Source organism: Oncorhynchus gorbuscha, linkage group LG04 (genome assembly GCF_021184085.1).
Source record: "Oncorhynchus gorbuscha isolate QuinsamMale2020 ecotype Even-year linkage group LG04, OgorEven_v1.0, whole genome shotgun sequence".
NCBI lineage: Eukaryota > Metazoa > Chordata > Actinopteri > Salmoniformes > Salmonidae > Oncorhynchus > Oncorhynchus gorbuscha.
Window position 1 is genome coordinate 6,532,889 of NC_060176.1, and position 17,927 is coordinate 6,550,815.

The 17,927-nt window shown below is 49.4% G+C and overlaps 1 protein-coding gene across 5 annotated transcripts in view; it reads right to left on the reverse strand.

Moving 5' to 3' along the window:
* fto (FTO alpha-ketoglutarate dependent dioxygenase) overlaps window positions 1–17,927 on the reverse strand; it is a 256,227-nt gene that overhangs the window by 223,774 nt on the left and 14,526 nt on the right. For all 5 annotated transcript variants that reach the window (XM_046345632.1, XM_046345631.1, XM_046345635.1 and 2 more), the window contains exons 2-3: window positions 8,294–8,371; window positions 1,017–2,061 (exon numbers count right to left, since the gene is read on the reverse strand). In XM_046345632.1, the coding sequence (XP_046201588.1) occupies window positions 1,017–2,061; window positions 8,294–8,371 (1,123 nt within the window). The remainder of the gene's footprint in view (window positions 1–1,016; window positions 2,062–8,293; window positions 8,372–17,927) is intronic.

The following is a 17,927-nucleotide window of genomic DNA, read 5'->3' on the forward strand; positions in this document are numbered from 1 at the left end:
AGCTGCAGATAGAACAGGCTACCTAGAATACAGCCCCGGCCGGTCGGTCCTGTGCTGTTTGAAGCCAGCGTTCCCAGGGGTCAACGGTCAGATGGGTCAGAACAAATCATCTCCACAGTCTTCTACTCTACGGCAGATGGTTCTGTTTAGCCAATCCCTCTGAAATGATGTCGGCCCACTGCAAAGGCGGCTGAGATGTGGTTGTGAACTGTATTGCCATGTGAAAAGGGGATCGTGCACCTTGATAGTAAAACAGAGTACATATTTGATAAAAAAATATGATCATGATCAAATCAATGAATGAACTCCATCAAAAAAGATACACTCATATCAGCCCTATAAAATCAGGCCGAGACCCACTATGATAGAACATCTAGGCTAAACACTGCCTCAATACTGCTGTACAGTCTAGAACCAGTAATCAAAGCAGACACTCATTATTCCATATCAGATAATTACACATTGATCATTTCTGGAGGAAATGACTTAGATCAGATCGTTGAGCGATAAGGCTAGGCGAGTTGTTGGAGTTTTGTAGTGTGCCGTTCAGCATGTGTTTAGCCCCTGAATGTGTCCCAGAGAGTGTGTGTTGATGATCTTCCCTCACCCCCTGGCCCTGCTAGCGATAAGGCATCCCAGCCTGTCAGAACAGAACAGAGGCAGCCTGTGATGACATTTGATAATGCCCTGACACTATCAGGCTGATAGATCTGATGGCTGGCTCACTGGAGGCCGTGTCTGAGATAAATGCCGTATAGCTGTTGGAAGTGAGCTGCTGTAGGGCCACATACACAACGTTAGCTGTTAGCTGCATTTGATAGAGATAGTAGCTCAAAATGACATCACAGTGGAGAAGAAAATAGCTACATCTAAGGGGTTGTGGGTGGAGTGATAAAAATGGGATAACAAGTGAGACTGAAGGGTGTTTTTGAGGAAGTTTGGGTCTAATTTGACGGGGATCCACCACTACTGACAGTGATATACAACAACTATACTGTATGACCTTTGACCCTCACCTTTGTCGTCGTCATGACAGCTGTAGCTGTAGACGGCCACAGGAGATAAGCTGACCAGGTTCTCATCATGGTGCCAGCCCACAGCCATCTTACCCATCCCATAATATGGCTCTTCTTTCAGCTGGCTCATTGCTGCTGGGTCCATGTAGTTGAGCAGGGTGACGTTGAACTGGGTCGGGCCAGGACAGGATGTCTTAGCAGGGTTGAGGTTAGAGCATCCCTGGCCACTCTGCTGGTCTTCATCCTCCTCATCTTCAATGTGGTACCCAGAGAGACTGTGTTTTAGCTCAGCCACAGGCTTCTCCTGAGGGCCTAGGTCTGTGGTCTCTGCCTCTGTGCTGCCAGCTGGCCTGTGCTTCCAGCCTGTGTGTTTTCCCTCACTGTGTTGTTTTGACGCCGTTGGACTCCCCAATTCAGTTTGTTTAGTCTTCATGTCTCCCATCTCGTCGCCGTGTCTTGACTCCCATGCTGCATCCTGTTTGGACGATGAGCCTTCCTCTTCACTGTGTTTTGACTCTATGTCCCAATCGTCGCTGTGCTTTGACTCAGTCTCTCCCTCCTCACTCTGCTTGGACTCCGAGTCTCCTCCATCGTCACTGGGTTTGGACTCCTCACTATCTTTAGACTCTGTGTCTCCTTCTACACTGGGTTTAGACTCTATAGCACCAACCAACTCTTTCCTGCACTGCTTGAAAACATCCCCCTCCTTCCTGTCTCCGACATCAGAACAGAAGAAGCAGTTGAGCTCCCAGAGTGCTTTGCAGGCAGCGCTGAGGTCTGGGTCACAGCAGGTCCCTCTCTGCTCGTCTGTGTGCCAGGGGATGGTGAAGAGCCGCGTGTCCAGATAGCGGTAGGTGGTTCCTGGCTGACCCAGCAGCACCCGGGACACGGCGGTGAAGACGTCTCGGTCCCTCACCTTCACCAGGTCCCTCAGGAAACAGCCCCTCCGCCGCAGGGTGAACAGAGCAGCCTCCACCCGACCATGGAGCTCCTCAGGCAGGGAGCAGGACCGCCGCAGAGCCAGGCCAGAGTAACTAGTCTCCCACTGGAACACAGGCAAACACATATCAATTAGCTGTTGTTCTGCCTGCTATAAGTTAAGTGGTCTCTGTCTCCAGAAACAATTGATGGAGAACAAGTACACAGACCAAACAGCCAACATAAATATTGTATAACTAGCCATGTTTCTTCTAATTCAATGGTATGAGCTAAGTATCTTTCCAAGTGATAAGTCCACTGTCCCCAGTGGGATAGACAGAATGCTTTGGTATGGACTAGTACCAACGGCAATGGGATGACAGACGGCTTTGGTGTGGACTAGTACCAACGGCAATGGGATGACAGACGGCTTTGGTATGGACTAGTACCAATGGCAGTGGGATGACAGAAGGTCTGGAATAGTACCAATGGGATGACAGAAGGTCTGGACTAGTACCAATGGCAGTGGGATGGCAGAAGGTCTGGACTAGTACCGATGGCAGTGGGATGACAGAAGGTCAGGACTAGTACCGATGGCAGAAGGCCTGGACTAGTACCAATGGCAGTGGGATGGCAGAAGGTCTGGAATAGTACCAATGGCAGTGGGATGGCAGAAGGTCTGGACTAGTACCAATGGCAGTGGGATGGCAGAAGGTCTGGACAAGTACCAATGGCAGTGGGATGGCAGAAGGTCAGGACTAGTACCGATGGCAGTGGGATGGCAGAAGGTCTGGACTAGTACCAATGGCAGTGGGATGGCAGAAGGTCTGGACTAGTACCAATGGCAGAAGGTCTGGACTAGTACCAATGGCAGTGGGATGGCAGAAGGTCAGGACTAGTACCAATGGCAGTGGGATGGCAGAAGGTCTGGACTAGTACCAATGGCAGTGGGATGGCAGAAGGTCTGGACTAGTACCAATGGCAGTGGGATGGCAGAAGGTCTGGACTAGTACCAATGGCAGTGGGATGGCAGAAGGTCTGGACTAGTACCAATGGCAGTGGGATGGCAGGAGGTCTGGACTAGTACCAATGGCAGTGGGATGGCAGAAGGTCTGGACTAGTACCAATGGCAGTGGGATGGCAGAAGGTCTGGACTAGTACCAATGGCAGTGGGATGGCAGAAGGTCTGGACTAGTACCAATGGCAGTGGGATGGCAGAAGGTCTGGACTAGTACCAATGGCAGTGGGATGGCAGAAGGTCTGGACTAGTACCGATGGCAGAAGGCCTGGACTAGTACCGATGGCAGTGGGATGACAGAAGGTCAGGACTAGTACCGATGGCAGAAGGCCTGGACTAGTACCAATGGCAGAAGGTCTGGACTAGTACCAATGGCAGTGGGATGACAGAAGGTCTGGACTAGTACCGATGGCAGAAGGCCTGGACTAGTACCAATGGCAGAAGGTCTGGACTAGTACCAATGGCAGTGGGATGACAGAAGGTCTGGACTAGTACCAATGGCAGTAGGATGACAGAAGGTCTGGAATAGTACCAATGGCAGTGGAATGATAGAAAGTCTGGAATAGTACCAATGACAGTGGGATGACAGAAGGTCTGGACTAGTACCAATGGCAGTGGGATGACAGAAGGTCTAGAATAGTACCAATGGCAGTGGGATGACAGAAGGTCTGGACTAGTACCGATGGCAGAAGGTCTGGACTAGTACCAATGGCAGTGGAATGACAGAAGGTCTGGAATAGTACCAATGACAGAAGGTCTGGAATAGTACCAATGACAGTGGGTTGACAGAAGGTCTGGACTAGTACCAATGGCAGTGGAATGACAGAAGGTCTGGAATAGTACCAATGACAAAAGGTCTGGAATAGTACCAATGGCAGTGGAATGACAGAAGGTCTGGAATAGTACCAATGACAGAAGGTCTGGAATAGTACCAATGACAGTGGGTTGACAGAAGGTCTGGACTAGTACCAATGGCAGAAGTTCTGGACTAGTACCAATGGCAGTGGGATGACAGAAGGTCTGGACTAGTACCAATGACAGTGGGATGACAGAAGGTCTCAAATCAAATCAAAACCAAATCAAATGGTATTTGTCACATACACATGGTTAGCAGATGTTAATGCGAGTGTAGCGAAATGCTTGTGCTTCTAGTTCCGACAATGCAGTAATAACCAACAAGTAATCTAGCTAACAATTCCAAAACTACTACCTTATAGACACAAGTGTAAGGGGATAAGAATATGTACATAAAGATATATGAGTGAGTGATGGTACAGAGCGGCATAGGCAAGATACAGTAGATGGTATTGAGTGCAGTATATACATATGAGATGAGTATGTAAACAAAGTGGCATAGTTAAAGTGGCTAGTGATACATGTATTACATAAAGATGCAGTAGATGATATAGAGTACAGTATATACATATACATATGAGATGAATAATGTAGGGTATGTAAACATTATATTAGGTAGCATTGTTTAAAGTGGCTAGTGATATATTTTACATCATTTCCCATCAATTCCCATTCTGGACTAGTACCAATGGCAGAAGGTCTGGAATAGTACCAATGGCAGTGGGATGACAGAAGGTCTGGACTAGTACCAATGGCAGAAGGTCTGGACTAGTACCAATGGCAGAATGTCTGGACTAGTACCAATGGCAGAAGGTCTGGACTAGTACCAATGGCAGAAGGTCTGGACTAGTACCAATGGCAGAAGGTCTGGACTAGTACCAATGGCAGAAGGTCTGGACTAGTACCAATGGCAGTGGGATGACAAAAGGCCTGGACTAGTACCAATGGCAGAAGGTCTGGACTAGTACCAATGGCAGTGGGATGACAGAAAGTCTGGACTAGTACCAATGGCAGAAGGTCTGGACTAGTACCAATGGCAGAAGGTCTGGACTAGTACCAATGGCAGTGGGATGACAGAAGGTCTGGACTAGTACCAATGGCAGAAGGTCTGGACTAGTACCAATGGCAGAAGGTCTGGACTAGTACCAATGGCAGTGGGATGACAGAAGGTCTGGACTAGTACCACTGGCAGAAGGTCTGGACTAGTACCAATGGCAGAAGGTCTGGACTAGTACCAATGGCAGAAGGTCTGGACTAGTACCAATGGCAGAAGGTCTGGACTAGTACCGATGGCAGTGGGATGACAGAAGGTCTGGACTAGTACCAATGGCAGAAGGCCTGGAATAGTACCGATGGCAGTGGGATGACAGAAGGTCTGGACTAGTACCGATGGCAGTGGGATGACAGAAGGTCTGGAATAGTAGCAATGGCAGTGGGATGACAGAAGGCCTGGACTAGTACCAATGGCAGAAGGCCTGGAATAGTACCGATGGCAGTGGGATGACAGAAGGTCTGGACTAGTACCGATGGCAGAAGGCCTGGAATAGTACCAATGGCAGTGGAATGATAGAAAGTCTGGAATAGTACCAATGGCAGTGGGATGACAGAAGGTCTGGACTAGTACCAATGGCAGAAGGTCTGGACTAGTACCAATGGCAGAATGTCTGGACTAGTACCAATGGCAGAAGGTCTGGACTAGTACCAATGGCAGAAGGTCTGGACTAGTACCAATGGCAGAAGGTCTGGACTAGTACCAATGGCAGAAGGTCTGGACTAGTACCAATGGCAGTGGGATGACAAAAGGCCTGGACTAGTACCAATGGCAGAAGGTCTGGACTAGTACCAATGGCAGTGGGATGACAGAAAGTCTGGACTAGTACCAATGGCAGAAGGTCTGGACTAGTACCAATGGCAGAAGGTCTGGACTAGTACCAATGGCAGTGGGATGACAGAAGGTCTGGACTAGTACCAATGGCAGAAGGTCTGGACTAGTACCAATGGCAGAAGGTCTGGACTAGTACCAATGGCAGTGGGATGACAGAAGGTCTGGACTAGTACCACTGGCAGAAGGTCTGGACTAGTACCAATGGCAGAAGGTCTGGACTAGTACCAATGGCAGAAGGTCTGGACTAGTACCAATGGCAGAAGGTCTGGACTAGTACCGATGGCAGTGGGATGACAGAAGGTCTGGACTAGTACCAATGGCAGAAGGCCTGGAATAGTACCGATGGCAGTGGGATGACAGAAGGTCTGGACTAGTACCGATGGCAGTGGGATGACAGAAGGTCTGGAATAGTAGCAATGGCAGTGGGATGACAGAAGGCCTGGACTAGTACCAATGGCAGAAGGCCTGGAATAGTACCGATGGCAGTGGGATGACAGAAGGTCTGGACTAGTACCGATGGCAGAAGGCCTGGAATAGTACCAATGGCAGTGGAATGATAGAAAGTCTGGAATAGTACCAATGGCAGTGGGATGACAGAAGGTCTGGAATAGTACCAATGGCAGTGGAATGATAGAAAGTCTGGAATAGTACCAATGGCAGTGGGATGACAGAAGGTCTGGACTAGTACCAATGGCAGTGGAATGATAGAAAGTCTGGAATAGTACCAATGACAGTGGGATGACAGAAGGTCTGGACTAGTACCAATGGCAGTGGGATGACAGAAGGTCTGGAATAGTACCAATGGCAGTGGGATGACAGAAGGTCTGGAATAGTACCAATGGCAGTGGAATGATAGAAAGTCTGGAATAGTACCAATGACAGTGGGATGACAGAAGGTCTGGACTAGTACCAATGGCAGTGGGATGACAGAAGGTCTGGAATAGTACCAATGGCAGTGGGATGACAGAAGGTCTGGACTAGTACCGATGGCAGAAGGTCTGGACTAGTACCAATGGCAGTGGGATGACAGAAGGTCTGGACTAGTACCAATGGCAGTGGAATGATAGAAGGTCTGGAATAGTACCAATGACAGAAGGTCTGGAATAGTACCAATGACAGTGGGTTGACAGAAGGTCTGGACTAGTACCAATGGCAGTGGGATGGCAGAAGGTCTGGACTAGTACCAATATCAGTGGGATGACAGAAGGTCTGGACTAGTACCAATGACAGTGGGATGACAGAAGGTCTCAAATCAAATCAAAACCAAAGCAAATTGTATTTGTCACATACACATGGTTAGCAGATGTTAATGCGAGTGTAGCGAAATGCTTGTGCTTCTAGTTCCGACAATGCAGTAATAACCAACAAGTAATCTAGCTAACAATTCCAAAAATACTACCTTATAGACACAAGTGTAAGGGGATAAGAATATGTACATAAAGATATATGAGTGAGTGATGGTACAGAGCGGCATAGGCAAGATACAGTAGATGGTATTGAGTGCAGTATATACATATGAGATGAGTATGTAAACAAAGTGGCATAGTTAAAGTGGCTAGTGATACATGTATTACATAAAGATGCAGTAGATGATATAGAGTACAATATATACATATACATATGAGATGAATAATGTAGGGTATGTAAACATTATATTAGGTAGCATTGTTTAAAGTGGCTAGTGATATATTTTACATCATTTCCCATCAATTCCCATTCTGGACTAGTACCAATGGCAGTGGGATGGCAGAAGGTCTGGACTAGTACCAATGGGATGACAGAAGGTCTGGACTAGTACAAATGGGATGACAGAAGGTCTGGACTAGTACCAATGGCAGTGGGATGACAGAAGTTCTGGACTAGTACCGATGGCAGTGGGATGACAGAAGGTCTGGACTAGTACCGATGGCAGTGGGATGACAGAAGGTCTGGAATAGTACCAATGGCAGTGGGATGACAGAAGGTCTGGAATAGTACCAATGGCAGTGGGATGACAGAAGGTCTGGACTAGTACCAATGGCAGTGGGATGACAGAAGTTCTGGACTAGTACCGATGGCAGTGGGATGACAGAAGGTCTGGACTAGTACCGATGGCAGTGGGATGACAGAAGTTCTGGACTAGTACCGATGGCAGTGGGATGACAGAAGGTCAGGACTAGTACCGATGGCAGTGGGATGACAGAAGGTCTGGAATAGTACCAATGGCAGTGGGATGACAGAAGGTCTGGACTAGTACCGATGGCAGTGGGATGACAGAAGTTCTGGACTAGTACCGATGGCAGTGGGATGACAGAAGGTCTGGAATAGTACCAATGGCAGTGGGATGACAGAAGGTCTGGACTAGTACCAATGGCAGTGGGATGACAGAAGGTCTGGAATAGTACCAATGGCAGTGGGATGACAGAAGGTCTGGAATAGTACCAATGGCAGTGGGATGACAGAAGGTCTGGACTAGTACCAATGGCAGTGGGATGACAGAAGGTCTGGACTAGTACCAATGGCAGTGGGATGACAGAAGGTCTGGACTAGTACCAATGGCAGTGGGATGACAGAAGGTCAACAGTGGTCTGGACTCTGGACCAGCCTGACTGACTGACTCACCAGCTGTTGGAAGCCATGGTCTGAGGGCCCGAGGTAGGGGATGCGCTGGTCTCCTAGCTCCTGCAGCAGCCTGCGTCTCTGGAGAAGAGGAGACCAGACACAGGTCAGTACACAAAGGTCAGCAAAGATGCACACGTCATGATGAATTTATAGGTAATGACATGTACGATAGAAGAGAACAGATTAATCCAGGCTTTTGAGGGTTGACGAATGCATTAGCCTACATTTAAACTGAGACTGTGAAGCATCAGCATCACATTTAATTCAACCTCCCCAGATGATATCCATCAACTATCCCATAGTCCCCTAGCTTCATTGTCGTCTCACATTTTTATGATTTCTGGGTTCTGCAGTGGGGTTCCTCACAACCTTATAAAGAATGCCCTGCTGCGTTCTGCGTAATGGCTCCCTCCTATAAAGACCCAACCTGGTGGAAGGATCAAAGCCCTTTCATTGGCTCACATTCCATTCCGACCTGTAAATCCAATGGCAACCAGCGTAAAACTGCGATACCCAAATAAATTTCAAGTGCCGAACCCTCCCCTCCCCTCCATCCATCTCTCCCGTCTGCGTCCCTCCGTCCTTTATTCTCTCCCCACAGCCCCACAGGTGCACACACCCCACACCCCACACCCCACACCCCACACCCCTGTCAGCCACTGGCTGGCTGAGAGCCGGCGGGCGAGAGAGCCATGTCAGTGACCCACTCCTGCCTTTAAACCTTTAAATGTGCTGTGGACACCGGTGTAAACGCTTCGCCCCACCCCTTGCCGCACAGCTTCCCCGCATCAGCAGTGAGCAAGCTCAGAGCAGAGTGAAGGCTGTGAGGTTTAAGGACAGCAGGCCTCGTATATATTCACAGACATTTACTACATGCGTTTCACATTTCTGCCGGCCTAATAATGCCAGAGACCTCATGCGGGACGCGGGGGAATGCGAGTCCCGACTGACAAAATATGTCCTGACTTTTAGAGTGAAATAAAATGTCCTGTTAAGAACATTAAAGCGTACGCTTAAAAAGGTTGTGTCCTGAATGACTCAAAAGCGGGCTGGATCAAAAAGTGGACAAACAGAAAAGGTATGTGCATGAATACAGAGGAAAAGGTGAAATGTCAGTATGGGAGACGGAGACGGAGAACCTATTAGCTTTATGTTGTTAGTAGATTTCCCTTCAGGGGGCTACAGCTTTATCTGCAGACTAAACAACACCAACAACTACAACACCACCAACACCACCCCCACCATCAACTACAACACCACCAAACACCAACAACAACAAACCACCGACTACACCAATAACACCACCAACTACAACACCACCAATAACACCACCAACACAAACAGGATGCACATGGGCTTCCAGACAGGCCGGCACTCTAAGTTATTCTATTTAGAGTGGAACAAACAAAAGGAGAGGAAAACTGGTCCACAGACAGAGTGAATCTACAACACAAAACAACATACACTATTCATGGCCAGTCTGTGTTCAAAGGGCCAGGAAGAAGAGCAGAGGAGGAAACTGACACATATTCATTGGTGTCAAAATCCTGCAGAAGCTTCAGGACGTTAAACCTGTGTGTGTGTGTGTGTGTGTGTGTGTGTGTGTGTGTGTGTGTGTGTGTGTGTGTGTGTGTGTGTGTGTGTGTGTGTGTGTGTGTGTGTGTGTGTGTGTGTGTGTGTGTGTGTGTGTGTGTGTGTGTGTGTGTGTGTGTGTGTGTGTGTGTGTGTGTGTGTGTGTGTGTGTGAGTAAGGGGGCAGTGTGGTGTGTTTCCTGAGTGTGTAACCAGCGTGTGTTGTTCCTGTATGTATGTGTGTACAAGGCTGGTTGGTAGGCCGTTGCCAACTTGACCTTAAGAGCACATTGCCCTGTGTGATGAGCATGCAGGCAAACACATGCACACACACACACACACACACACACACACACACACACACACACACACACACACACACACACACACACACACACACACACACACACACACACACACACACACACAACTGGGCTGGATAGCACACTGCCTCAGCTCCAATCGCACACAACCGGGCTGTCACGCACATGTCGAATACATCAAGACACTCAGAAATTCCACAGGAAAAAAAGACAACCCTAGCCCTCTGTAGCAGATGGGCTCTCATTTCCTCCTCTCTTCTCATCTCTCCTCTGCTCTCATCTCCTCTCCTCCCATCTCCCTGTATATCAGAGCAGGCTCTCTGTCAGCTTTTCCACCCAGCATAAGAAACCAGATTACCAATCCCATAAAAACAATGACATGGATGATTTAATCTCTCTCTGTTGACGGGATTAAAATCCCCTTGGCCAGACTGTTTATCACATAAATAGGGGGTCTGTTCTCTCAGATCTGGACATGAGAGGGAAATCAAACAGCTGGTAATTTTGAGTTTTGACACTTTAATGAGTAGATTCATGTCCAGTGCTTAGATCATTATGGCTCAAAATAACTAAGAAAATAACATGTCTACATTAAAATTGCTGGTGGCAGTGGAGAAGAGCTCATTTCCTCTGAGAGGGTGGTTTGTCTGAGGACTACCCCCATGGGTCCAGCATAACCCTGAGGAACCCTGGGTCCCAATGGACTGGTTTTGACTCGGGTTGCTATGCTGTAACGATCAGAACCAAAATCGGGGTGTAGGTGGAACCAGACCTCCAACCAGTAGATGGCGTTCTACTGAGAGCCCTGGGGAGTTTAAACCTTGACAGCCAACCCCAGCCCCCTCTCATCCCCACGATGACGCATTGAGAGTTAGCTGCCTAATAGAGCGCTTTGTTTAGGAAGCAAACAATTGGTACTTGTGTGACACCGATTTCAGAAAATGGTCTCCTCCTGCAAAAGTGACTGTGAATCAGGTATTTTGCCAAGTCTCCTGTAGAACATCAGCCTCAAACAGGGAGACAGGCGAAAACATCAAATGCGCTACCGCCCCGTTTTCATTTGGCATGCTGTCGCAGAATGTGGGGAGTGGGTGTGGGGCGGCCAGTGGAAAGGAGGATGGCAGGAAGGCCAGGGAGTGCCCACTTTGGACCGGGGGAAGTGAGGGGTGAAGAGAGAGACCAAACGGACGAGGCAACAAGCCTGCTGTGAGGAGTAAGGAGCGGGTAGCCCCCGGACCTCCACCCCCCAGGACCTCCACGCCCCAGTCCCCAGGACCTCCATCCCCCAGGACCTCCACCCCCTAGCCCCCAGGCCCTCCACGCTCCAGCCCCCAGGACCTCCACCCCCAGGCCCTCCACGCCCCAGCCCCCAGGACCTCCACCCCCAGCCCCCAGGATCTCCACTCACCAGCCCCCAGGATCTCCACTCCCCAGACCCCAGGACCTCCACGCCCCAGACCCCAGGCCCTCCATGCCCCATCCCATCCCGCAGGCCCCTGGACTCCCGCCGCCTCACCCTGCCTAGGTGACTAACAGCACGTAGCTACCTCATACACAGGGCATGTCTCTGCCACGAACCACGGTGAGATCACACAGCACCTAGGTACCATCACACACACAATCCATCACACACACTTCCTTGCACACTGACACTGTCCCTCCCTCCCCCTAGGCTACATGGTTGTTTTAACTGACATTTAGGCCCCAGGACAAAATAAGCACTATCCATTCAAAGAAAAGAAAAACTAACTGCCTTTTGACATTTTGTTTCCGACAAATCGTGACATAATGCATTCTCAGAACCCCACACACTGGTCAGCGGTCACTGTAATGGTTATGGATGGGAGGTAAGTGATAAGTGACTGAACAGTGTAATAAATGGTTAACTGATTGAAACATCTGAGGAGTGACCTGAGAACCAGGCCACACAGGGCAGGAATAATGTGTAACCCCACACCCACACACTGGACCAGGAGGTGGGGATGCATATTCATCTGTCTGGTTGGAGGACTAGCTGGTTACATCCTGATCAGATCAGGTGGTCACTGCTCATGTACTAAATAGTAGCTGTCAAATATAGTTTTTCTATTGAATATGTCAAAAGGTATTGCAATAGTACACAGCTCCAGTAGAACATGATGAGCCTCGATGCTCCTCCTGCCCAAGAGGAAAAGCTGATCACCAACATGTCTCTTCATCTGTGTCCTCCCTCAACAGCTCAACTCAGTAGTATCTATCTCACACACACACACACACACACACACACACACACACACACACACACACACACACACACACACACACACACACACACACACACACACACACACACACACACACACACACAGTGAAACGAGACACAGCAGGCTCTTCCTGCCCTGAGTACTGAGTAGATATTTTCAGTAGAGATCCATTCAGGTAGGTGATGAAAAATGGCCAACTAGCCCTCGTTGACACTCCTCACTGATTGTTGTTTGGGCTGAAGGGGGACATTGTTCACTTCACTTAGCGGCAGGTCAGAGGGGTTGGAATCATTCATGTTAAAATGTGTCCATATATCTATCTGAACACACCGTGGCCAGGTCATTTAAAGGGCCGGTGTGATGCTGCATGGAGCTGGGCCCGGGTAGACTTTTCACGCACTGTTTAGAACACGGATCTAATAACATTAACAGCACCGCAGGCAGGGTGATCACCAAGGATCATTATTTAAACACACACACACTACAGTCCCACACACACACACACACACACACACACACACACACACTACAGGCCCACACACACACACACACACACACACACACACACACACACACACACACACACACACACACACACACACACACACACACACACACACACACACACACACACACACACACACACACACACACACACACACACACACTACACACACACACACACACACACACACACACACACACACACACACACACACACACACACACACACACACACACACACACACACACACACACACACACACACACACTACAGGCCCACACACACACACACTACAGGCCCACACACACACACACTACAGGCCCACACACACACACACTACAGGCCCACACACACACACACACACACACACACACACACACACACACACACACACACACACACACACACACAGAAACACACACATACACGCACATTAAGCACATACTACTATAGACAATCATACTGGTTGATGTTCAGAAATGTATACACACCCACAATGACAAGTACTTTATGGAAGACAGTCAAGTAGTTTAAACAGCCATTCAATTAGCCCTCTGTGTTCTCTCTGTCTCTCTCTCACAGTGTTAAACCCAATCCGTGACACAGTCACGGGCAGGTGTAACCCTGTCAGGCGTTAGGAGAAAGCAAAAGAGAGAAAGAAAGAGAGAAAGATGAATCACCCCAAAGTATTTACACATACACCTGGGGTAAGCCTAGACACTGACATCTTGGCACATACAAGGCCTGTCCATTTAAGTGCTTTTCAATGTGTCCATGGTGTCAACATCTATTTCACACTCATCTACACCTAGAAGGAGAAAAAGATGTTTCCATGACCTTTACCCAAAGTGTCAAATCTGGAGAGGAGAGAGAGTGAGGAGAATGAGAGAAAAGAGAGGGAGGAGAGGAAGAGAGAAAAGAGAGAGAGAGGAGAGAGAGGAGAGAGAGGAGAGAGAGGAGAGAGAGGAGAGAGAGACAGAGAGACAGAGAGAGAGGAGAGAGAGGAGAGAGAGGAGAGAGAGGAGAGAGAGAGAGAGAGAGAGAGAGAGAGAGAGAGAGAGAGAGAGAGAGAGAGAGAGAGAGAGAGAGAGAGAGAGAGAGAGAGAGAGAGAGAGAGAGAGACCAGAACAGAACATATATTTAAGAGGTATGCCCTACCTTACATAAGCAGAAAAGTAAAGGGTGTTCGCCACTTTGGCTTTAATTGTTATTTTGTGGGCAGGCCATAACACTTCCATTACGATTATGTCGATAGAGAAAGCTTTTTAGTTTTCACCTACAAATGACAACATGGTTTCATGAGGTCAGCTGTTTTCCAGGCAGAATGGACCATTTTAACACTGACACACATTCCCTAGGTATTCAGATTCAGACACAGGCCAGTTTGTTGGGGAGAGGTGAGGGAACGAGGGGGGGAATGAGGGACGAAGGGAGGGGAAGGAGAGCATTGATTGAAAGACCGTGATTAGCAGTTTTCAGCAGGGTGCGCTGGGGCCATCAAGTTGTTCTGACAGCCTTGTCACGTCCTGAGGTGCAGTCAAGGAGAAGTCAGTGCTTTAGAGATGTCTCTCTCTCTCTGTCTCTTTGCTCCCTCTGTCTCTCTCCCTCTCTTTCTTTCTCTCGCTCTCTAGCTAGCCAGCCACACTTCTCTGCCCCACCACAAAATCAATATGGCTCTGTAAAGTGCAGGCGGCCCGGGGGAGACTGAGGGCTAGAAGCAGGGCCAAGGTGTCCTCCAGGCCTGTCCCACGGGCCGTGTCAAGGACAGACCCGAGCCAGGATACCGGAGGCTGAGGCTGGGGTCTGCCGTGCCCCCCTCTGCCCCCTCCCCTGTGTCCGCTGACGTGCCTGGAGGACAGGATGGATAAGCAGGTGGAGCGTTAAATACTCTGCCCCAGAGGGTGTCCCACTGCTGGGGCCCAGCCAGCCAAGACTCAGCCTCCAGCTCCCTCCTCCTGGAGGACAGGATGGATAAGCAGGTGGAGCGTTAAATACTCTGCCCCAGAGGGTGTCCCACTGCTGGGGCCCAGCCAGCCAAGACTCAGCCTCCTGTTCCCTCCTCCTGGAGGACAGGATGGATAAGCAGGTGGAGCGTTAAATACTCTGCCCCAGAGGGTGTCCCACTGCTGGGGCCCAGCCAGCCAAGACTCAGCCTCCTGCTCCCTCCTCCTGGAGGACAGGATGGATAAGCAGGTGGAGCGTTAAATACTCTGCCCCAGAGGGTGTCCCACTGCTGGGGCCCAGCCAGCCAAGACTCAGCCTCCTGTTCCCTCCTCCTGGAGGACAGGATGGATAAGCAGGTGGAGCGTTAAATACTCTGCCCCAGAGGGTGTCCCACTGCTGGGGCCCAGCCAGCCAAGACTCAGCCTCCTGCTCCCTCCTCCTGGAGGACAGGATGGATAAGCAGGTGGAGCGTTAAATACTCTGCCCCAGAGGGTGTCCCACTGCTGGGGCCCAGCCAGCCAAGACTCAGCCTCCTGTTCCCTCCTCCTGGAGGACAGGATGGATAAGCAGGTGGAGCGTTAAATACTCTGCCCCAGAGGGTGTCCCACTGCTGGGGCCCAGCCAGCCAAGACTCAGCCTCCTGCTCCCTCCTCCTGGAGGACAGGATGGATAAGCAGGTGGAGCATTAAATACTCTGCCCCAGAGGGTGTCCCACTGCTGGGGCCCAGCCAGCCAAGACTCAGCCTCCTGTTCCCTCCTCCTGGAGGACAGGATGGATAAGCAGGTGGAGCGTTAAATACTCTGCCCCAGAGGGTGTCCCACTGCTCGGGCCCAGCCAGCCAAGACTCAGCCTCCTGCTCCCTCCTCCTGGAGGACGGACGGTCGGTCTGGTCTGGTCACACCTGAATTGGACGTTTTATTCTCAGACAGAGAGAGAGACTGGAGATCTCTGACAATAAACAGTTCAATAACAGTTAGAGAAACATCTCTGCTGTGGAAGGTAGCAGCGTGGCATCTCCTTAACAGGACACAGGTCAACAGAAGTCAGCCACAGGGCATGGGCCTGCTCAGGGAATTGGTCACTAAGCTACCTGAACACTCTCCTACAGTTAAGACAATACAATGTGTTCATAGCTTTATTATGGACAATATCTAAACCATAATAGAGCAAATAGCAAGACTACTTATTCTAGCTCGCTGTCAATAATTGTCCTAATACTGATACAGTGAGTGAAACAGATGGGTGATGTTGAGAGGATTTCAGTCATTCCGAGTGTCTGTGTGTGTGAGTGACTGATCACAGTGGAAGTGGCTTGTGTTGCTAATCCAGAAACCAGTGTACGACAGAGTAAAGAGCCAGCTCTGTGTTCCATCCACGGTGTTAACAGCACAAGCTGATCAACCCCTTCAGATGGCAGCTAGTCCCCTTCCCTGTCCTTAAGGATCTAGTCTAGATGATCTGCTGCCTGTCTGCAGCTTCACTGGGGATAGATGGAGACTAGGGCTAAATCAGGGTAAACCAGGGCTGATTGTGACATCTGAAATGGCATTGTATTAGCTAGAATCCATTTAGTGAAAAACAAGCATGTTTCCTTTCTATTTCCTTTACTAACCACTATGTACTGGAACAGTATGTTACTAATATCTGAGACTAAAGGGACAGACAAGAACACTTCTTAGGAAGTGATTCAGTGTTGTTACTGAATCACTACAACAGAACAAATCTAACCTATGTGTCTCAACTTTACGATTAAGACTCAGATTGCTATTGAATTACCGGACAGATATTATTTGGGAATGTATTGTAGTTTTCTTCTCAAGACATCCCATCCATTCCTATTCACTGTTTATTTATTTTCCTTCCTTCACTCATTGTGAACCAAGGATAATATTCTACCAGGAATTGAACGTCTTAATCCTCTTTACACTCTTCCTAGTAGCCTGGATGGTGACAGATTAACAGACCGGACGTTTCCAAACCCTGGGGGGACAGCCTACTGCATGCATGGCTTTAAGTGTTCTGGAGGGTTAATATGAAGCCAGTAGAAAAGAAAGCAGTGGTGGTGGTACTGAATATTACTGATGAGCTCCAGGGGAATGGTTGGTACTGGTGAGCTCCAGGGGAATGGTTGGTACTGGTGAGCTCCAGGGGAATGGTTGGTACTGGTGAGCTCCAGGGGAATGGTTGGTACTGGTGAGCTCCAGGGGAATGGTTGGTACTGATGAACTCCATGGGAATGGTTGGTACTGATGAGCTCCAGGGGAATGGTTGGTACTGGTGAGCTCCAGGGGAATGGTTGGTACTGGTGAGGTCCAGGGGAATGGTTGGTACTGATGAACTCCAGGGGAATGGTTGGTACTGATGAGCTCCAGGGGAATGGTTGTACTGATGAGCTCCAGGGGAATGGTTGGTGCTGATGAGCTCCAGGGGAATGGTTGGTGCTGATGAGCTCCAGGGGAATGGTTGGTACTGATGAGCTCCAGATGAATGGTTGGTACTGATGAGCTCCAGGTGAATGGTTGGTACTGGTGAGCTCCAGGTGAATGGTTGGTGCTGATGAGCTCCAGGTGAATGGTTGGTGCTGATGAGCTCCAGGGGAATGGTTGGTGCTGATGAGCTCCAGGGGAATGGTTGGTGCTGATGAGCTCCAGGGGAATGGTTGGTGCTGATGAGCTCCAGGGGAATGGTTGGTACTGATGAGCTCCAGATGAATGGTTGGTACTGATGAGCTCCAGGTGAATGGTTGGTACTGGTGAGCTCCAGGTGAATGGTTGGTGCTGATGAGCTCCAGGTGAATGGTTGGTGCTGATGAGCTCCAGGTGAATGGTTGGTGCTGACGAGCTCCAGGGGAATGGTGCTCATGAGCTTATGCCAGTGTGGGTCAGACCCAACTCATTTAGCCTAGCCTGAGACAGAAAGTAAAATGGGACTCAGTCACGTACTAGAAGATGTTGGCTGTTCCCAACTTCCCCCATCACCTCCACCCACACTGGTCTGAGGGAAGAGGGGGATATCGCCGTGGTTACTGTTCACACTCCTGCTAATTA